Below are 23,613 nucleotides of genomic sequence, written 5' to 3' on the forward strand. Positions count from 1 at the left end.
ACACACAAAATTCTATTACATATTCTATAATTGTGAAAATATTTTGGAAGCAAAAACAGTTTGATATAAACATCCTGTAGCATTTGCCGTTTTATAAAACGAACGAGTAGAAAGAAGATAGGTAAAAGAACACACGTAAATGCAATCACTGATGACAAAGCATCTGTCCCGTATATTGGTTCTAAAACCATATATCTATCCCCATATAGTCTGTCACGTGATCTCAGAACGTTTTATATTGCCACTCTGTATTTGCTGTGGGTTATATGCATGGGAACTTTCGAAAAAGCAGATACTCACGCGTTACTTAGCTTGATCAGAACGCGTCACATTCATTTTTATGACAAATATTTGCGCCATTTAATTAAGAACCTAGAAAACTTGCAACTTGTATACCATCCATCTTAATTTATATGTATCGTAACATGTTGTTATCATTGCCGTGGATAATTAAAAATTATATAACCAGTGATATTCTTTGGAAAAGGAATTAAAAAAAATATTTTCTAGTCTACCATTACTCCTCTAAAAAATTAGACGAAACGCAGGAGCAACTGCATAAACATCCACAGTCTGTTTATTACACAAAACGAAGATTTACAAGTTCTTGCAAAAGCAGTTGCAGTTTATCAAACTGTTTAGCAAATGCAACATTTACCCGAGCGATAGACTCTAACGAAGGGCGAACACAAATCCAGTGAAAATTTTCTCTGTTCGTAGCAACAAAAGAAATAGTAATAATATCCAAATATATATACAATAGGTGTATAAATAATATATTAACAACTATGGAAGCTCACGTAAACATGCTATGGAAGAAGGCGCGATATTTATTTACATCGATAATATTTTCGAATAATATTTCCTACCAATTCGCAAGCTTTCGTGAATGACGACCAGGTAAGCGAGAAAGATGTTGGTCTTGTCCGAACGTTTCAGAGAATACAATTCATACGCATACATGTTACGCATACAACCGTTAGGCAATCGAGCAACGCTGATGGGGCTCCTCTTTGTAGATTCATCCAATTAGGATCTCGGAAAATCGGGCGTGTCTGATCAAAGTGTGAAATTCTGTTTGCCACATGGCACGCGCCCGTAGACAGATTGTTGGCGAGAAATTAGCAAAACTCTTTGTTCCTTTACGGCAAAAACCTTATCGTAAGATCGTAATCGAGTTTCGCAGACGCTATAATTAACTTTGCGATTAATTCGCTCGTAGGAATGCAGAGAACCACACTACCTCTTAAAGGCAGTGTGACTCACTTTCTTGATAACTTGTTAACCTACGAATCGCAGTAACAATCTTCTTCGGTGTTCTTGCATTCTATCTTTGCATTGCAAATGGAACGTAGCTTCAGTATTTTTGAACGATACAGACAATTTTTACGAATACGTGTATCATACAAAACGTGTCATTCGGTGATCTTCTTCTCTGTCTAAATCGATAGAATTGAATACTCTAAATACGATACAATTAAACGGTACTATTAGTAGAGTAGTACAACACTAGCTATAAACAACATTGGTTTTGAGTAAATGTACATCTCAATAGAGAGCTGTTCGCAGACTTCCGAGCAACGACGTCGAACATGAATCTTCCTTTATTTCGTGGCGATCCAATTAATGCGCCACATGACGTTTCCGACGAGCGGAAATCGGTGAAGGGGCCGCTGGCCAGAGAGAAACGAGCAAGAGAGGGCACACGGCCAGACGTCGGACTCCTGCAGGGTCTAAGTTAATTGTTAATCGGTAATCCAGCTCGATCTATCCGCCACGCTACCGTCCAACCGTCAGCTGGCTCCTGCGATTTTTCGAATCCGAAAAACGTTATCCTTTCCACTTTCAACCGCATGATCGTCACTCTACTATTAAACGTAATGTGCTTCACGAAAGTATTCCGACGCTTACCATAGAGAGCCTCGATGTATTTGAAATTTCATTGCCACTGTCGCGATTATCTTGGTAGAACTGAAAACCTGATCTTAAAAATCTGATCACGAATACAAAAGTTGTAAGATATTTAGTAGAAAATTAGTACATGGCCTGAGTAGCCATCCTAAACACGCAAATACGTGTTAAGAACGATTCCATTAAATATCGAGGCTTACTAATACAGTATGCAACAAAATACATTATTGCAATATTCTTTAACAGGTAGTTTAGATTTATAGTACCGTGGCTCAACAAAGAGCCACTACGTATTACTTTAATTACGAATTTATCATTAATTCGTACCTTTTGGTAAAATTCTCATTACTGGTTCTTACAAATCGTCCAAAAAAGTCTCTGAATGCTTATTCAACACGGAGTGATCTCCGTTCTATCGTGTTTCAACCAAATTTCCTCGCGAATAACCAAACGTAGTAGCCGAACCAGTGTCGTCGTCGAGAATGAGCTTTTTTGCGAGCACGATGAGCAAAGGAAGAAGAAGAAGCAGCGAGACGTAAGTGCACTCCCATACAGCCGGTTTTCTGGCGCATAACGCGCGTTCCTCTCCGTGGTTCTCCAGGCGAAAAAGGAAGAGAATTCTCGGTGCGGTGTCTCGGTGTTCGGATTTCATGGTGCCAGGCCAGAAGACAGAGAAAGTCTCAACTCCCGTCGTCGGTGGCGAGAACGTGGTGACAAATTAAAATGGGCGAGAGAGGCAGGTGGTACTATCTCGGTGCTTCGTTTTTAAAGTTATGTATGCCGGGCCAGTTTTCGGTACCATGTGCCGTAAGAAGAGACATTGCAATTCGTATCGTCGCAAAACATAAACTTCTGAAACGCTGTTTCTTTTATTAATGAGTCTTGTCCATACAATGACCAAATGCTCGAATATACGTCGTGAGTGATAGTTCACTTTCCTGCCCCCGAGTCCCGTTCATATCAATCGGAAATATCTCGATCGATATTTGTATGCAATGCCTGACCTCGATAGTTACACAATAATTTATTAAAAAATCATAAATATGTGCATTTAATTTAGTCATTAATAAATTATGTTTTTATTGACCTGCAGTAAGGGAAGAGGAAGCGAGCGGAAGTTGGGATGGGAATGGAAGAGGGAAGAACTGGAAACGATAAAACGGTTCACATGTCTGCAGATATTATTTTAAAGAGGTAGACGTTTGGAAGGGAACATAAGGGAAAAAGAATATAAAGAAAATACAAATTTAAGAATGAAAAAGGGTGGAAAAAGAAAGGGGATGTGGGGAAGATAAGGATAAGATATATAAAGTCAGTATTAAGCTTGGATAGATATACATACTGGACTACATGGTATTGAAAGAGATGCAGAGAGACAGGATAAGAATTGAGGCAGGACAGAGGGCAATGAAGTTCGAGGAGAAAGTAAAGGAAGAAGAGAGAAGAGAAAAGGAGAGAAGACCGAGCGAGAAGGGTATTCACGAAGAGTGAGCCAATTTGGAGTCGAACAGCTTAGAAGCGAAGGTCAAGAGACAAACGAAAAAGCTAAGGGAAGAGAAAAGCAAATACAAGTCCAATATAACAAGATAAGAGGTGCAAAGTATAATGTGAGGTACAAGCAAATAAGGACAAATATACGGGCGAGATATTTGGAAAAAACTGGGGATGGAAATAATCAACAGCTCACAGCAAGGGCGAGATGTGGTAATATAAAAAGATGGAATAGGTTTTGGCTATGGGCACTGAGAAGAAAGGAAGTGCGAGATTTGCCATGAAGGATAGAGCACGTTGGAGCATATGGTTAGAGTGTTAGAGAATGCAAAGAACTGGGAAGAGGGAACTTCAGAGTGAATGGAAGGGAAAGAGAAGAGGTAATAAAATGGCTGAGGGAAGTGGAGAAAAGAAAGAAGGAGCAAGAGAGAAAAAAGAAAGTCTATTCGAGGGGACAGGTGAAAGGATAATAAGAGAGAAAGAGCAAGAGTGAAGAAATTAGCCCAAGTGGAATAAGTAAAATTATACGCTTATGTATAAGTATAGTCATTAGATTAAGCAAATTTTCAGGGTTGTGGAGCCGAAAATAAAGATATGGTATGTACAAATTACGTCTTTATATAGTTTCTGATATAATAAGCTCTTTTTCAAAATAAAAAATCTTCTTGAAATGAGATGAGAAAGGTAAGCGGGCAGAAGGTAAAAAGAGAGGAGGAACGTAAATGACGATGAAAGAATAAAGGAAAATGTGGAAGCACGATAAAGAGAAGAAACAAGAAAGATAGATAGAAGATGGTAAACGAAGCAGAAAGATTATTATAGAAGAGAAAGAGTTTAAAGAGAAAAGGAAAAGAGTACAAACCTAATTCTAGCAATATGAAACGATACATAAAGAAACGCAGTGAAATAGGAAGAAAAGAAAAAAGTAGTTACAAAATGGAAAAAAGAAAGGAAGAATGGAAAGGAGAAGTGAAAGGAAGAGTGGAAGTAGAGAAAGCTGCGAGAGAGAAAGAAGGAGAGAGAAAATGGAATCGACGGTGCGTGACCCCCTTGGGAAGGGTCAAGTAACGGAAGTAGAGCTCGGCTCTCGACCCTCGAAAACCAGTGGGTCGCAGGGATGAGCACCAAATTAACCGGCAGTTCAATCCAACTGGCATCCCTCGATATATAGGCATCATCGACATGGATCATCGTTCTGCACCGTCACCATATGTCGTGCAGGTGAAGACACACGGTACGTGCCAATATCGAAAAAACGTGACTAGCAACTACACGCCTTACCCTCTGACTGATCGTGCACCCTCAAAATGGATGGAATGCGACAAATTTCAAAATTACCGAATTAAGATTCTGAATTTGGTTATTGTTCGATAGAAGATTGAGATTAAGATTTTTAGAAATGAATTTATTCAGACTAAAAGAAGATAATCTTTTATTTTCTTAAGGTATTGACATATATATATATATATACGTGGATATCGGAAGATAAAATTGATTATTTATAGAAGAATTTTGGGAATGTTTGTTTATAATATAGTATTCATTGTATTTTTCGAATTAATCTTTTTTATTGAAACGAACCAAATATTTCCAAATTTTTTTTAATTTTATTTATATAGTGGACGAAAGCGACACAGTGAGTTCGTAGAATCGGCCAACGATTAAAGTTTTCGCTAAATCGCTTCCATCCATTATGCGTGCTTTTTCCTTGGAATTTTACACACATACTTAACGTATATATTGCCATCTTGCTAAAAGTATGTAGAACCAGAATAGCAATATAAAATACAATAATGATATAATTCAGATACAAAGGAATTCAGCTAAATATGTAACACGCAAACTAACAGGAAGGGGTGCAATCATTCAAATCGCTTTATCCAACTACAATCCCATTAAGAATGGTCGTTTCTCATTAAAAATCATGATAAATGTTCTCATTCAAATTGACGACAGTATTTTATCGAATTCGATTATTTTATCTTTTCTTCTTGCCAGTTTAAATCGATAAAATTGCAAAAATCAAAAGAAACATTTGTTTGATCAAACATCAAGGTTCCTTAAACTAAAAACACGTTGTAACAAAGTATAAGCAAGGCACGAACAAAATGAAAAAATCAAAAATAACATTACAATACGCGAAACAACTGAACTCGGTTCGGCTTTAACGCCAATGTCGCGTGATGATCCCGAAATGGATTTACACGGATATCGAGGGACAAGCGACGCTCCGGCACCGTCAAAGCAAAAATTTTCCCCAGGGACGATGTTCCCCTTCACTTTTGTCATTAAATGCGCATTACCGCGCTGCTTGCATCGCAATCGACTCGTCCACGTGACTTTTAATCGAATCGATCGATATCGTTACACGCGTGTTTCGTTCCGTACAGACATTTAACGACGCAAAAGTAAAATCGTCTACTAGACAATAGAACTACCTCATCCTCCCCTCTGTCTCTTCAGATCATATTTTCCTCCACTGCAGCCTGTCCTATTGCTATATCGATAATCCTTATTAATCTCTAATTAGCAATCACGATAGTTAAAATAGTTTCTCTCATTGTTTGTAATCTTCCGCCCGTTTTAGAATGGGAAATAAATTTTATGACAATCAGATGATTATAAAATCGTTGATCAGTGTTTAGATTCCTTCTTCGTTTTAGAAAACCTTTACAAAAAACGTAGTATTTTATGGATCAAGATAATCGGAAATTCGAGAGAGCTATGCGAAGCAATCAATTTTTAACGTTATACGAAATAGAACCTATTCTTTCCACTTTTGTGTAGTGAACAGTTTTTTTATCGTTTAATCACGATAAATATTTTTTTGGTTTATATCTTGACTATAAATCTGTCGTAGGAAATACATATCAACGGTTCTATATGCGCATGTTCTCGTGCAAAAGCTCATCAAATCGAATGTCGGGTGGAAAACCAAACATCAAGATAATTAAAAGTCGCATTTTTCTTTCTTTATCTATAATAATTGAGGCTTTCTACAATAATGACGCAACTGCATGTATACAGGTGCTCAGCATTACGGAAACACCGTACATCAACGTCACTTTCGTCCAGCTCATATTGTATGCACGCATCAACGATAAACCTGCGAAATCAGCCTAACTGAATTGTTCATTCTTACGTACTATGTTCAAAGTAAATTATGTACACGTTTCTTAAAGAAGCTATATAAAATTTGAAGCCGCTAAAAGTTATAAATTAAATAATTAAATGAATATATATACTCGTTTTCGATTTAAGATAAATGAGCTCTTCGCAAGCTCGTCTAAGAAAGTATGATTCTGTCATTGGTAACTAACAGAGAAACAATTTCTTCACAGGCTAAGAAAGCCCAGTTCTCTCTCGAATGTTACGATACATAGGAAAAACCAGAGACTTGTACAAAAAGTGCAAAAAGCTGATGAAAAAAAGATTGTCATCGAGGCGTTGAGGCGTGAGAAATGATGGGAAATTGTGGTTAAAGTTAACGACGCGAGTATATACATGCAGCAGCAGGGATTGTAAGACAACCAGAGAATATGCGGGTAGCACGATCATTCCTGCGCAACTTTGAGTACAGCCGATTTTATACCTGTACGAGAGCCAGTTGTCGGTGTCTCGGAACGTGCAGCTGACCGTTTTTCATTGCCACCTGTACAGTTCGTCTTCTTTCGTGTATACTTTTCCGTTTTGTGGTCCCATACGGGTGAATTTTAAGAATCAAAGAGAGAATTGCGTTCATTTGCCGCCCGCAGCCGAATAAATTGCATCTCCAAATTGTTCTGACATCGATATCGTCACTGTTGAATTTTTGCAATATGACCGTTTTCGTTTACTTTTACTGGTTGATTGGATACTTTTCGGTAGTCGATCAATGCTTATTTATTTTATTTATATATTTCGAATGATCAACAAAGTACGTCAATTACGAGCTAATTAATTGATAACGTTGAGTGCCGTTTTCATTACTCAAGATCCATCATCTCGCGTTTAATGGTATTCTCAAAAGGAAGATTAATAGGAGCAGGTAGGCAGTTTGAAAAGTGAAAAATAAAACAGGTGCAACGTACAGTCCGGCAGCTAGACTCGTCTCATCTTCGCTGATTTATCGGCGACCAACAAAGTGTATCCTATACTTCACCTGTTGTCCTGACAGCTAACTTCATCCCTGGGCTACACACTTAAAAATTCTACTCGATAACATACATAAAACGAATTATTTAAATTTATTCAAATTTTCGAGTATTATTAATTTCCTCTTCTAATTAGCTCTTTTAATTTCCTAAATTTATGCGGCAAACTCTTTTAAACTATCGAATATTTTAACGTACATCTTTTAGAATAAAAAATCATATATTATGTATGAAAAAAGTCTTTCGCACACACGTGATAGATATATCGCAAATTGTTACTTAAATATCGATAAGCTATCAAAAAGTACGAGCTTATCATTCAACCTTTCGATAATAGCATTTCGATGATACCATCGGCAATACGAGGAAGAAATCGTAAGAAAAAGCAAATTTGTATCGCTATTCTATTTATTTTAGTTCAAACCTACTACAGCGAGCATGTTAGTACGTTCGTCTGACAATCGTATTCTTCGATCAAATAACATTTTCTGCAGTTTTGAAAATAAGGGATTGTTAGATACAGAGTATGCAGGTGCGCACAAGTAATCGGCTGCAATTTTTGAAAGGTTTGGAAACATCACGTGTCCCGTAGTACTCCACCATGCGATCGGATCGTCTTTTCTGTTAATTATTTTCAAATTTATATATCTAGAAAAACAAACGAAAAAAGGTTACAAACGTGTATTGTACCACTAAATCGTAAAAAGCTACACGATTTAATTTCTACGTTTGTATATTACCTTTCCAACTCGTGCCTTGATGGACAATTAATAACACAGTTGTCAGGTTTAACGCCCAATTCCTCAACCCTTTTATCAAACGCCGCCCATAAAATATTTGTTTCCACATTTTCATCGTTCGTTTCCGGACTATCAATCGTAGATTCATCAGAATTAGTGTTTTCATCGTCGGAAACGTTTGATTTCGTCAATATATTCTTCACATTTTCGATACATTCCTTGGAATGAAACGCAACGTCCTTGTATCTAGGATCCAAAAACGTGGCGATGGCGTAGCCGACCGACTCTTCCACGTTCTTAAATCGTGCACAGAAACATCTCAACAAATTGTCACGGAACAACGCGCCATCGGCTGACAAATCATCCATATCTTTTAAAGCAGCCTCTATACCATGAACGATAGGTATTATTTTCGAAATTGTCACGTGAAGATCAGAGAACAATTCTTTCGTCGCTTCGTGCAACGGCCGCAAAACTTTGATTATCTCCGAAATTATATTCCATTCAACTTCCGACACGGCTGCTACATCTCTGTCAGGTCTTTCGTATATCTCTGGCGACGTCTCAAAAGTTGCTTCCCATTTAGATAATGCGCCCTTCTCTGCGAAATCTTTCGATAAAACAGGTTTTAATTCGCACATGTGGTTTAGCATTAAATACGCGGAGATCCAAGAATCGGCCGCATCCCCCCATAAGTTCAACATTTTCGAAGAATTTGCAGCAAATCGCTGCGAAGCCGCAACAGCTTCGTTAATTTTAGAATCGCGAACAACGTCTCGGCACTTATTTATCACGTCAAATACAACTTTCGTGTTTTTCATCGCAATCTGTACTACACGGTTCAACGTATGACCAAAACAAGTGTTATGCGTGGCGTACGTCATAGTACAATACGTGTCGTTGTAAGTGACGACGTTTATTTTCGAACAGAATTGCCAGAGTTTACCGATTTCGTCGAGCTCGCGTAATATGGGAAACTTGTCGTCCGTTGATCGAAACGAGATCCTCAATAACTTGTGGTGTTGGACTCTATCGACACAGAAATGGACGCTTGTCGCGAGAATCGAGCCACTGCGCTTCGTATTTTCCTGCGAACTAATCGCAACGTTAACACACGTCGCTTTCGACAAACTTTCCTTGATCTCCGTGCATTTGCGCGCGTACGAGTCTGGCAAGTATTTCGAGATCAAAATACTTCTCTTTGGTATTTTGTATTTTTCGTTCAACGTTCTCACGAAATTTATGAATCCTTTGCCATTGATTATCGAAAACGGAAGCACGTCTTCTGCTATCATTTGTACCAAAGATCGAGTTATCTCGCCTGCTTCTGTGAAATTCGAAGACGATCTTCGCAGCGCATCGGACATTTCTGACGGAATTACCGCTCTGTATTTGGTCTCTGACGAACTGGATGCAGTTGTACGAGCTTGTCCCGCTTCTTTCTTACAACTAGACGAGTTCATCTCGAGAACGTCTTTGTGGTGTGTGCGGAAGTGCGACCACAGATTCGTCGTGTTTTTACAATAAGGCACTATGAGATTGCACTTGTTGCACCTGACGATTGCGTTTAATCCATCGTTTTGGTATACTATGGAAAAATGCAGCCAAATGGCACTTCTTTTCGCACGAATCTTAGGCATATTCGATCATCGATGGTAAAACTTTGCCGTAAAACTTGTATCTTGAAATCACTAGCGTTAACAGTTCTTGTTAATATATTTGTTGATATAATTTCTGTATCATTAGTTCTCGGTTCTTTCGTTAGAAATGGTATTACTGGCTCGATGCTGCACGCTTAAAACTCTACTACGAAGATGCTACTAAAGATTAGCGATAAGGTATCGGTAACTTATCGATAATATTATTAAGATATCGATAACACGTATAAAAATAAATGGAAAATTTTGTAGCGTATCCACAAATAGAATTTCAACGCAAGATTAAACGAGTTGGAAAGAAACGTTCAAGTAAAAACGTAGCATAACTGTTAAATTCATTTTGCGTTATATTTTAAATGATAAAATACGGTTCTTAAGTACTTTGATAGAATTCGTGCTGCTACTTTAGATAAAGATTATTCCTCATAAATTAGATTAGAAGCATGCTACGAGATGAATGCGAAAATAAATAATTCAGAGAAAAATGTAACTTATCGTATTTCGTCCTTGCGCTCATCGTTCGTTGTAAATAAACTATAGATATTTATGCATTTACAAGGACTATTAAAACCACAGAATACAGCAAAATGCAAAAACATACGAAAAATAACCAAAACATAGAACTTTTTATAATATCCAATAGTTGAAACAAATCTCTGTATTTTTTTCATAAAAGTATATATTTTCATAATAAACATCCTCTGTCTAGCTCTGGAATACTTTATCGAATTCTTATCTATTTTTATAAAGACCTACACACGAGTTCTGCCCACGAAATTCGATCAAAGCGCAATGCACAACAAGCGGAGACTAATTTTTTCGTTAACCATTCGATGATCTTATCGATCATCTTTTATGAAAGAAGTAATGAATAGTCGTTTAAAGAATAATTAATCGTGAAGGAGATATCGTTGCTTAAACTCAACGTAGTGGCTTGCGTTTAAAAGAAAAGCGATCGCTTAGCAATAATGAAGTCGACGAAAGCATAAGATCTCGTATGATCATGCTTACACGAGATTAATGTCGCGACCAAACGACGAAAATGCAATTTCTTCGTACAGCAAATCCCATTCGATCATCGTCAGAAAAGCATCCTTTATCGATTCGATCGCCGATGCGGCCTGTACGAAACTTATACTCACGCACGGCACACGATATAGAGATACGGAGGAACTCAGAAATTGGCGACACAACCCCGATGTGCAGGCAGCAGCACGAGTGTGCCTTGAACTGGGCCAAGTGTATGATAATAAATAATTCGCACGCCTCACTCGATCCGGTTTAACGCAGGCTCGTCCTGTTATAGGCGTATACAGGGTGTTTCAAAAAATTGCTAACAATCGTTCGTTATAGCGCAGCCTATTAAACGTCTATGAAACGAATGCATAGAAACAGAAACTTATTCGTCGCGACGCGTATTAATTTACGATTATCTGAATATGAATAGGATATTTGAATCGAGTTAAACAGTTAAACCCGGTAATTCGTAAAATTCGATTACCAACAATTTTTGTCACGTTGTTAGTGTCGCGATAAATATTAAAATATATCGTGTATTTGTCGAAAGATAAGATGTTTGTTCAACTAAACAAACGATGCGTCGCTTTCTCATTTTTAATGTTTCCTTTCCGCTGAACCTCAAGCACCCCGTATTTTCTCCTTTCTTCTCTGTTCTTTTATTAAAAACTAACACTGTCTCGTAACGTACATAAGTTCGATAATTTCGTACAAACGTTCCGTACAATGTTCGAGGTTGAATTTTAAGACATCGAAGCATAGCTAGCTCAAATAATCCTACCATAAGCTGTTACTTACCTACGCGTATCATCATTTGCCTCCATCGATGTCGCAGCGAATTTTTCTCTCGTTCGTAGGATGCTTCGATCCGCTTTTTAAATACAGACCGAATAAATAATCCTTCGGGCACCTTACGCACGAAACTTCGACAAATAACCTCAAAACTGAGCTCGAAATGTTTCAATGATCGTGTATCAGCGCGCGTAAGTACGCTCTTATGCAGGCGCGTGTACTTGCGTCTCCAGCTGTCCCTTGTTATTTACGTGTCTCGGTTCGAGGAGCAACGACAGCGAACGAAGAGAACGCGAATTCGTTGCTCCGGAACAGGGAGAAAGGAACGAGAACAGTGAAAGAAAGAGGAAGAGAGAGGAAGAGAGAGCACGACAACTTGGTTCCCGCGTGACATTTATCTTTATGCCCGCTCATTTGCGCCCGCTTATGGTCGAGCACGTGCTACCCGGATCGATTGAACGGGGTCCGTGATGCCGCCTATATAAAGTCGAGTCTACACCTGACAAACGAGCTCGAACCAACGTTACAATCGAAAGAACGAACCTGGATAATATTTATTATCCGTTGCTTGACGATACAGCGGAGGAACGTATTTTATTAGATGAAACAATTTGATCTATTTAACAGATAGACCGTATAAACGAAGAACAACCGACAGAGTAGAATCTAGGTAGAAAGCTTCGTTTAATTAATATTATACATTTGTTAACAGGTAACTTACCTACTTTGCGCACTTCGTGCTTATTTTTCTATATTACCTGCATTCTATGCATTTCGCACATCCCATAAATGCATAGAGATCTAGTCTATGTGTATTTAGCTGGAAACAAATTTTAAAGAAGCTAAAAAGTTGCTCGTCGGTACGGCAAAGGATTATCTTTATTAAGTAGGATAATTTCATCTTTTGCTTCTCGTTTATGCTTTCGCTGAATAAACTAAAGATCATATTTCGATAGATACGTAATCAATTTGTAGCGACAATACGAAACTCGGGGAAATTTCTTCTTAAAAAAATGCAAAGGGCTGCTCTTGAACATAATACCACGTTATTTCGTTAATTGAATTCGACGACAAGACGAGTAAGTAATAAAAATAATGAAAAAACAAAAACACCTTAAAGAATCGCGAAATAATGATAACTTGAAAAGGACGGTTCCCAAATTGTATCACCTTTATTACGAGTCTGTGAAGTAAGTATATTTCAATTACACGTATATGTGTAGTGCGTGTCATAAATTTTGTGCTTGTCACCCGAAGACACGTCCTGGGAAAAAATCAATGTTAATCGAGTGGCATTAACGCAGATGACGTATTAACGGAGCAATATTAAAATCCGTGTCTCGGGAGAAGAAGAAAACGAGAGAAAAAGAAGGGAAAAAACGGGGAACCGAGGGACATTAGTCCGGGTCGGGTTCCGAAAAGCTGCAATCGGTTCGAGTTTCTGTAATCGGAGTTAAACGCGCCTCCAGGCAGTGCGTTTAAGTCGAAAAACCGCGGTAACACCGACGATACCTCTTAAACCACTTTAATGACGCATCGACGCATCGCGAATTTAAAATTACACTGACGACTTACTCGGTCCGCGCCGATAAAGATCGTTGCCGATGCAAAAACCGGCCTGACTCGGTCGCGCCGACTGATAAACCGCGATAAAACTCGCGTGTGCGCGTGTAGCAACAGTATCGTAGCGCAGCCTAGTTGTTCGTTCATGCACACCGAGCGCAGTGATTGCTGCGATTTCATTACGGACGAAACGTACGACTGACGATGGATGTCAGCTTGAATCGTGTAACATACAGTGATTGCCGGAAGTACTCGAACGCCAGCATAGAAAAAGCGTTTACCATTTTTACGAAAACACGACGTGTTTCCTACTTTCTCCGTACGGGTATAATCTTCAGGTGGAAATAAGAGAAAAACGTTGTATAGAGTCTGACTATAAAAGCTTCGTTACAGAGTTGAAGGCAAATATCGAACGTAGGCTGGATTTAGGTTTATCAACGCGTATTCTGCGGTAAGGAATGCGAACGATAGATCGTATTTACCTTAGTTCTATCGAAATTGTTCAAATGCTTCAACTTTCATTAAAGAATGCCATGTAGATGCGCTGATACACGCTCAACATCGATACAGCGTATAGTATACAGGGTGGTTGGTAACTGGTGGTACAAGCGGAAAGGGGGTGATTCTAGGCGAAAAAAGAAGTTGAAAATATAGAATAAACATTTTTCGTTCGAGGCTTTGTTTTCGAGAAAATCGACTTTGAATTTTCGCTCGGTACGCGTGCAACCGAGGGACATTAGTCCGGGTCGGGTTCCGAAAAGCTGCAATCGGTTCGAGTTTCTGTAATCGGAGTTAAACGCGCCTCCAGGCAGTGCGTTTAAGTCGAAAAACCGCGGTAACACCGACGATACCTCTTAAACCACTTTAATGACGCATCGACGCATCGCGAATTTAAAATTACACTGACGACTTACTCGGTCCGCGCCGATAAAGATCGTTGCCGATGCAAAAACCGGCCTGACTCGGTCGCGCCGACTGATAAACCGCGATAAAACTCGCGTGTGCGCGTGTAGCAACAGTATCGTAGCGCAGCCTAGTTGTTCGTTCATGCACACCGAGCGCAGTGATTGCTGCGATTTCATTACGGACGAAACGTACGACTGACGATGGATGTCAGCTTGAATCGTGTAACATACAGTGATTGCCGGAAGTACTCGAACGCCAGCATAGAAAAAGCGTTTACCATTTTTACGAAAACACGACGTGTTTCCTACTTTCTCCGTACGGGTATAATCTTCAGGTGGAAATAAGAGAAAAACGTTGTATAGAGTCTGACTATAAAAGCTTCGTTACAGAGTTGAAGGCAAATATCGAACGTAGGCTGGATTTAGGTTTATCAACGCGTATTCTGCGGTAAGGAATGCGAACGATAGATCGTATTTACCTTAGTTCTATCGAAATTGTTCAAATGCTTCAACTTTCATTAAAGAATGCCATGTAGATGCGCTGATACACGCTCAACATCGATACAGCGTATAGTATACAGGGTGGTTGGTAACTGGTGGTACAAGCGGAAAGGGGGTGATTCTAGGCGAAAAAAGAAGTTGAAAATATAGAATAAACATTTTTCGTTCGAGGCTTTGTTTTCGAGAAAATCGACTTTGAATTTTCGCTCGGTACGCGTGCGGTACGTTATAACGGATCTCGCTGTAGATCGTTGTCTCGATGGAAAAATGAAAAAAAAAATTTTTATTCTATATTTTCGACTTCTTTTTCACCCTCTTTCCGCTTGTACCGCCAGTTACCAACCACCCTGTAGATATAAATACGAGCAAAGTCTTGCGTGAATCGACTATAGATCATTTGAAACTTTACTAGAAAAGTATAAAAAAAAATTCGGAGTGGGAATAGATGGTTACAAATGCGTGGTTACTATGAAAGCTTATTCTCTAAGTTGTATCTATTTCTAGACTTCGTCAGCATGATAAACTAATCAGAAGAATGGGTCTTCTGAAGTTGTTATACTTGCCCTAGGGAAAAAATATAATACTAAAGATCAAACAATTTGTCTAAATTAATGTTTGAAGATGTTTCCTTGAAAGTAATAAAATATCTAATAGGCTAAGAGGAATTTAACGAGGAGTTCGTAAAATGGCTGTAGCAATCATCGATGAAGGACTATGAATTCACAGTAGTACGAGTGTATCTTGTGTCAGACATCTAGCGCGGGGCTTATTTCTTCGCTCGAAACGCGTCTTTTTCTTTAAGTTGGTCTCAATGAAAGCTCAACTTTATATTATATATTCTTATATCTTTTTAAACGTCGTTTAAACAATGCACAAAATTCCAGTTAGAAAAAATTAATTGCAACTTGTTTGGAAAAAGGAGGAATACAAATTGTTGACGTAAAAAGCATGATATTCGATAATTAGAAATATATTACGTGCAGAAAACCGGTAAAATTTTAATTTATATCTCCTTTTATCAACTGATCGAAAGTATCTTAAAGAAACGTAGCAACTGCCGCGATGGAAATTATAATTACGTATATTCAAGCGACACCTGTTCCACAGTTAAGCAAGTAAACCTTCAGCAAGTGGAATCTTTCATTCTAACTAATATATTTATTATACGATATTTCGATTATTACCAACCTATCAAATACTCAAATATTTCTATCTATCCTTCTGACGTCGACTTCTTTCCCAATAATTCAAATGTTTAGTAAATAATTCTTTCGCGAGCTAATATTTGCTCACTTTTAAAATACATTCGCAACGCGTAACGCGGTATTCGAACGATATCAAACCGAGAACTAAATCACAAGCTATACATATATATATATCCTTTCGTCAATAATTCGAATAATTAAACTGGCAATACGGTTTTCCCTGAAACGGGAACAACTCGTCTGGCGCAATAAAACAGGCAGAACTTCCGTGAACGCAGCGTGACTGTGTGCAAGCTGCAGAAATAGCAGGCGCGCGATACGATAAAACGATTAAGCGGATCGTCGTGAGTTCGGATGGCAGGTGCCAATAAAAATCGGTTACGTCTTATTACGGTTGACCTAGATTTTAGCCGACTCACAGGCAACCAGCCCTTGTAATCTTAATAAGGTGATCCACACGGTGTAACGGCGGTATATACGGCCCCATTTGTCCCGTTCGTGATGATTGAATAATCTTGCGGCAGAGAATGAGAGCCGATGTTCTCGGAAGCGGAATATCCATAGACACGCGACCGGCTCTTTCCGCTTTCGCTCCAAGCGCATCGATCGCCGTGCTATTTTATTAAGCAGCGGCTTGATACAACCGATACGATGGCCGCGAAACACGGCCAGCTTTCACGATTCGCAGCCAAGATACCGTGTTCGAACATTGTTTACCAGATGCGAACACGAAAACAGTGATTGCGCGTTTCGAGATTCGAAGAGAACATCGTGGACCTTGTTCGCTGTGTAATCTTGTAACTATACGTTTAATGACATACAGGATGTCTCGGGAAACCAAGTTTGGCTACGTTACGAGACAAAGATGGATTTATGGCTATGCGTCATCATTAATTGTTAATACTCGATTTCAACATGACAGAAATAAAAATTTCCATTTATTAATCTGTGATCTGTTTGCTTTTGCTTCGTCTCAACGAACCAATTTCATTCTTTTTTAATTGAAATGTCTTCGATGATTGAAACATCCTCTATTAATATCATCGACTTGGGCTTTTTTATTTTTTGATACTGTCGAGTCTGTAATTTCGTGTTGTTTCTGAACCTTGTGATTCTTACGGAATCTCAACAGGTAAGTGATTTTAAAATGTAAAAGTAGAAGCTGGTAGTGATTTAATCGCGTAATCTTATTGAATATGTTATGGGTTAATTAACTTCTTAATTTAACTTAATTTCTTAAGATGTTGAATTTTTCGACTGGAAATAAACATTTTTTTCATGAAATCTTTTTTCATTATTATTTAATTTTGCTTGAGAGCTATACGCGGGAAAGAAGTTTAAATAAAAATAACTGTAGTTGTGCCATCTGTTGTTGAAAAGAGAAAGCGTTGACACGGTTACAACGATTCGGACAGTTCTAACAATACAGTGCTTCTATCTGTTGGTCTTGGACGGAAAGCAAAGGTAGAGTGACACAATTGGCACAACGCGAGCGTAACCCTGGGGATTCGGTTCAGAAACGAAGGAATCGCTATTTGGTGCATTATGCATCACAAGCAAAGATATCAAAATGAATGTACCCTTGTGATATCATCCACGGAAATTTGGTGAATCGGATTTTGAACTGGTGTATCGGTTCTGAAGCGCGACGCTGATTCAACATCTAACATCATGCTATTGTTTTAACAGTATCGTGAAAAAACGAAGCTGGAACGGTGATCAAATTTTTGTTTATCGCTTATTAGCTGGGAAACTACCCAAACCATACAGAAATTCGATCGAGTTTCTTAATCGTACGTCAAAAATCTTCGTATCCATCATACAGTGAGTGTCAACGATGTTTCTACTATCACTTTCTCACGCCTACGAGCTGTCCAATTCCTTGAAAACACTTTTACACGATCCGTCGTTAAGATAAATGTATAAAAGGTGAAAATATCACATAAAACTCGTATCATTTATTCGATATGCAAAAATATATTCGCGTAATTAATAGTTTTGCTACATTTTCGATTCTTTGTAAATTGTATTGTAAAACTGTATTAACGATGATTTATTTCCGACGTAGAAAAATTCAGTTAATTTAATCTCAACGAAAATCTCATTTTTCATAATGGCAGTAGTGTCTCAGTGTATAAATTAAAAAGATATATTTTTATGTTAGAATGTGTTGTATTAGATCTATGTCAGTATTATTCGTGTTATTTTGAAAGTTAAAATTCTATTGAAGATTTGATTATTTTTAGAACGCGTTTCGTATATAATGATTATTTTTTATATATTTCAAGCAAAATTTCCAATTTTATGTTATGCATATACAGAATCGTTTATTTTGGTGACTAAATCTTTTATCTATAATACTGAGTAACATAGTTTCATTCAAAGTTTAGACAGATAAAGAGATTAGATAAAAGAACTATGTGTTTACTCATGTACTTAACACAAAGAAAACAAGAAAGTTTAACAAAGAGATTTTATTATATATATCGCAAAACTTAAATGTATGTATAATTTGCTGTTAAGTTAAAGATAAGTTAATCGTACTATGATTTTGAAAAATTTATGTTTCTTTCTCATAAAGTGACTTTTAATATTTGTGGATATTATTTTAAACATTAATTTCATTATTAATTGCTACTATATGTTATTACTGGGGTTATGTTGTTATTTACAAACAGTCATGCAATTACTATGATTATTATAAGAGCATTGCATTATCTACAAATAATCTGTATCGATTTGGAATCTTTATTAATTGATCTTATATCTATATACGTATCCTTTTACAATATAAGAGTCTTCTTTTCAGTTGTTTTCTTTTTAGGTAGAATATTTGTATCAATGAATCGTTAAGTCGCCACACAACTATATTAATTTTTCTACTCATTCTAAGCTTTTCCAACTTGTTATATAATTCAAAAGTAAAATTTGAGTTTATTAAATTCTGTCAAATTTATATGGAAACAGTTACTACGTATAACTATAAAAGAAACTTGTTTGTAGCATGATCGTAGTTGAGAAGCCATAATGACTAATTTACAAACACTTCTTCAACCTTTGGTTTACATAGGAAAATAGAATTTTAGCACACGATAGCTCCTAAAATTCTTCAATGTATCAAATGTAATTATGTAAACTTATGTCAAATTATTTGGATACTAAAGATCAGTTAAATCGTTCAAACAGATAAGAAACGAATGCTTTGATTTTAGGGATTTGAGAAGATCAGAGGGCCTGGTGCGGGCACGTTCGAGAGCCGTGGTGGTTGGTGAATGGTGTTGCAGATAGACTCGGTGTGGGGTTGGGCGTCACCCCCGCTGCGCCTCCAGCTAGGGGGGTCTAGGGGCGCCTCGGGGAGAGCGACCGCGGGCGCCCCATCCTCACAGAGGATGGGTGAAATGGTCGTAGAACGCGCACCTTCCCCAGCCCGCCTCAGTCACACTTCAGAGAAGCATCCTCGTGCTACACTCACCGAACTCAATGTTCTTCGTCGTCATCGAGAATTGTGCGATGTTGTTCTCAATGTCGGCTCTAGAAAGATATTCGCTCACCGTGTTATTTTATCGGCGTGTAGTCCGTACTTCCGGTAAGATACTATAATCGTAATTAAACATTGGAACTTTCAAAATTTAAATTGACTAAATAGTGAAAACTGTATTGTTTGTAGAGCGATGTTTACTGGGGAGCTGGCGGAATCTCGACAAACTGAAGTCACGATACGTGACATAGATGAAATGGCGATGGAACTATTGATAGACTTCTGTTACACTTCTCACATCATCGTCGAGGAAGCGAACGTTCAAACTCTCCTTCCAGCAGCGTGCCTTCTCCAGCTAGCAGAGATTCAAGATATATGTTGCGAGTTTCTCAAACGCCAGTTAGATCCGTCTAATTGTCTAGGTATACGAGCGTTTGCTGATACTCATTCTTGTCGTGAACTTTTACGAATCGCGGACAAGTTTACACAGCACAATTTTCAAGAAGTATGTATTCTTCATTCTCCAAGATGTATCTAATAACTAGATTTATAATAATTGTTTACATTTTTGTTCCTAACTAGGTAATGGAAAGCGAAGAATTTCTTTTATTGCCTGTTGGCCAATTAGTAGATATTATTTCTTCGGACGAGTTAAATGTTCGAACAGAAGAACAGGTATTTAGTGCAGTTATGAACTGGGTCAAATATAATGTCACTGAGAGAAGGCAACATTTGGCGCAAGTTCTTCAACATGTACGACTACCCCTCCTTAGCCCAAAATTTTTAGTTGGAACCGTAGGTTCTGACCTTTTAGTTCGGTCCGATGACGCATGCAGAGACTTGGTAGACGAAGCGAAAAATTACTTGCTGCTTCCTCAAGAAAGGCCGCTGATGCAAGGACCTAGAACACGACCTAGAAAACCAACCAGACGCGGTGAAGTTCTATTCGCTGTCGGAGGTTGGTGTTCTGGCGATGCAATCGCTAGCGTGGAAAGATTTGATCCTAACACTGCGGATTGGAAAATGGTGGCGCCAATGAGTAAACGAAGATGTGGTGTCGGAGTAGCTGTACTGAACGATTTGTTGTACGCAGTAGGTGGTCACGACGGACAAAGCTATTTAAATAGCATCGAACGATATGATCCACAAACGAATCAATGGTCCTGTGATGTTGCACCTACCACATCGTGTCGAACTAGCGTAGGTGTTGCGGTATTGGATGGTTTTCTTTACGCGGTAGGTGGGCAGGATGGCGTCCAATGTTTAAATCATGTTGAGAGGTAAATTGTCCTATTTATAAATATTTTATTGCCATATAGTTAAAATCAAATTTTATTCATTCAGAGTCTCTTCACTAATTATACATCACAAGTATAAATAAACTTTGCCTACTTATCATGCATGTTATTCACGTTTTATTGTTAGAATGCTATCTCTTCCATTCTTTACTTTATAAAACACAATAACAAAGTGAGAAATAACATGACATGATAACTGTATGATATGATAGAACATTATTTGTAAGCTTGTACTCATTTTATCTACTTTCATGTATCAATATGAAATATACAAATTAATATAATTTTAAAAGGATTCAAAACGAAACAAAGGATTTATTATATACAGGTATGATCCTAAAGAAAATAAATGGTCCAAAGTATCACCAATGACCACTAGAAGGCTTGGAGTAGCTGTTGCTGTGCTAGGCGGTTATTTATATGCCATCGGTGGATCCGATGGCCAGTCGCCTTTAAATACAGTAGAAAGATATGATCCGAGACAAAACAAATGGTCTCAAGTATCACCTATGTCTACAAGACGTAAGCATCTAGGCTGTGCGGTATTTAATAATCTAATTTATGCCGTTGGAGGACGAGATGACTGCATGGAGCTCTCAAGTGCAGAACGGTATAACCCTCACACAAATTCTTGGAGTCCGATAGTCGCTATGACATCAAGAAGAAGCGGAGTAAGTTGCCTTAACTTTTACTATTTATTGTTTAAAACGGTCATTAACCTGATTTCCTGTAAAAACCTGTTTCACTAAAAATACTTCATTTAAATTTCATAATATTGGATGCAGATAAATTTAAAAATCATACGTTTCTTACTAACAAAAGAATTCATTCACTTATCATATTTTCAGGTGGGTTTAGCAGTAGTGAATGGTTTACTATATGCAGTGGGTGGATTTGATGGAACTGCCTATTTAAAAACAATCGAAGTGTATGATTCAGAACAAAATCAATGGAAACTATGTGGTTGTATGAATTACAGAAGACTCGGTGGAGGTGTGGGAGTAATGCGAGCCCCTCAAACCGAAAACTACATTTGGTAGCTCAGGCCCCCCTCTTCAGCCCAAATGGCTGAAACTCCTTTAACTCCTCTTACACCGATGACTCCTGTTACACCCGTAACTCCTCCCGCCCCTGTGTCGGTTCCTGTTGTTATAACTAATACTAGAAAACGCTACCGCCGATCGATGAGCATTATATAAGTAATACGTACGTTTTATAAGACTTTGCCTTTCTAGAGATGAAGTCATTTTTGTTAGAAACTATTCTATGTTCTTTCATTAGCTTTGTGTAGCTTACACTTCATTTTCACGAGACAATTACTTTGTACTAAGTACGGATGTATATTTTCCTGATGTAGAAAATTTATTCCTTGATAATGTTTATATTGTCGCGATTTAATCATGTTTTTTATATAAGACTTTGTAAAATATTTCTCTTATGTTATTTATACATTCTGTTATGTATTACAAAATACCAATTCCAACTGTTCTAGATTTAAGTGCAATACTCTTGTAATTTCTGTTCTATTTTCCTTTTCTTTTTCTTTTTATATATATATAAAGCAGCTGTGTTTATTGTGAATATTTAAAATACAAAGGAACAGAAAGGCAAAATCTCTTTGAAACATATTCTCGAACACAATATTCACTTCAATGGAATGCTTGCAGCTTCCATGTTTTCAGTGATTTAAAAAAAACAGATTTTTAAAGTATATATTGACATCAAAACTTCGTTATGGAGGACTGCTTGTGCAGTCACTGATAAAAAAAAGAAAAACAAAAATAAAGAGTTAATCAAACAAATTGTTTCTGTCTCGATAGTATACTTTCTACATGTATCGTATTTTTATCAATAAGACTGAAGTGAAACCAAAAGTTTATGTAAAATTAATAAATGAAACGAATGTTTCAGGCTCTAAGAATATTTTTGTTTTAAGATAATGTATAAAACATGCATAAGTTATAACATGATTTCATCATGTACTAAATATTACAATCATTGGATTTACGTTTCTTAATCCTTTTAATATCTCTACAGAAAACAAAGCTTGATAAATTTACGTTTTATTTGAAGCGATAAAGGAGTACTCTTATTGTACAAAATGGTAATAGGGATCATTATCCAACAATTTCATAATGTAACGTTTGTGATAATAATCTAATAAGAGTCAGTAAATTTGACTGATTGTGAGCAATATTTTACTAACATAACAAAATATTGTTTTGTAATTATTTAAATAGAAAGTTATAAGAAAGCTGTGAAAATTTCTGTCGATTAATTACAAAATTAAAAAGTTTATGAACTTACTAGTTGTGTTACATCTATGAGATTGTTGAAGAAAACAAAGCACATGTCTAGTATAAGAATATGCTGACGATATGATGTAACTATCTTTAAACAACTTGTTACAAAATATCACTATTAGAAACTGTACAGATTCTCGATATTGTATCGTAATGACTTTCTTCAATGGAACAATCAGTTTTAATTAGACATGAAACGCAAAAACGTTTCTATTTCTTTACAAACACAACAAATTTATGAAATCTATATAGTATATCTATATAAATGAAACAATTATATTGAGTTGGAATAATCCAATTACAGATTTAAAATGGTACAAATTATTGTAATCACTAAACAAAGTTCAAATAAGTGTTCAAAATTACAGATTTAATTTACAAATAGTTAAAACTGTAGTTTCATTATAAGATGTTGCTAAAAATGTTAGTATTTTAGTTGCTTAAATCAAAATTTAATTCAATTTTAAACTCATGTGAGAAACATTTTTACAGAATGACATTTACATTTTTTTTTACATCAATAAATTTTATTATAACCAATTGCTATCTTCTAATGAGACAATGGAATCTTTGAAGTAAAATTATTTTATTATTTTTTATATATACATATATACAAAG

General features: G+C 37.1%; 2 protein-coding genes across 5 annotated transcripts; one reads left to right on the plus strand and one right to left on the minus strand.

Annotated features, from left to right (window-relative positions):
* Nucleotides 1-7,361: 7,361 nt before the first annotated feature.
* LOC100747536 (zinc finger BED domain-containing protein 1) lies at nt 7,362-10,029 on the minus strand. Of its 2 annotated transcripts, XM_012390372.3 has the most exons (3): nt 9,222-10,029; nt 8,276-8,876; nt 7,362-8,183 (listed from the first exon to the last, which is right to left on the minus strand). In XM_012390372.3, the coding sequence occupies exons 1-3, from the start codon at nt 9,913-9,915 to the stop codon at nt 7,949-7,951; spliced, it is 1,530 nt and encodes a 509-aa protein (XP_012245795.1). In that variant the 5' UTR covers nt 9,916-10,029; the 3' UTR covers nt 7,362-7,948. The 2 variants fall into 2 exon arrangements, with proteins under 2 accessions (XP_012245795.1, XP_003492606.1); XM_003492558.4 differs by having other exon boundaries at nt 8,276-10,029.
* A 7,331-nt stretch (nt 10,030-17,360) lies between these two features.
* LOC100749571 (kelch-like protein diablo) lies at nt 17,361-23,099 on the plus strand. 3 transcript variants are annotated; one of them, XM_012390374.3, is made up of 7 exons: nt 17,361-17,740; nt 18,987-19,039; nt 19,129-19,502; nt 19,584-19,899; nt 19,977-20,674; nt 21,021-21,363; nt 21,541-23,099. In XM_012390374.3, exons 3-7 carry the CDS (start codon nt 19,189-19,191, stop codon nt 21,730-21,732), a joined length of 1,863 nt encoding a protein of 620 aa, XP_012245797.1. In that variant the 5' UTR covers nt 17,361-17,740; nt 18,987-19,039; nt 19,129-19,188; the 3' UTR covers nt 21,733-23,099. The 3 variants fall into 3 exon arrangements, with proteins under 3 accessions (XP_012245797.1, XP_003492623.1, XP_012245800.1); XM_003492575.4 differs by lacking the exon at nt 18,987-19,039; XM_012390377.3 differs by lacking the exons at nt 17,361-17,740; nt 18,987-19,039 and adding an exon at nt 17,766-17,845.
* Nucleotides 23,100-23,613: the final 514 nt, after the last annotated feature.

This window comes from Bombus impatiens, unplaced genomic scaffold (assembly GCF_000188095.3).
Source record: "Bombus impatiens unplaced genomic scaffold, BIMP_2.2 scf_0765, whole genome shotgun sequence".
NCBI classification, from domain to species: domain Eukaryota; kingdom Metazoa; phylum Arthropoda; class Insecta; order Hymenoptera; family Apidae; genus Bombus; species Bombus impatiens.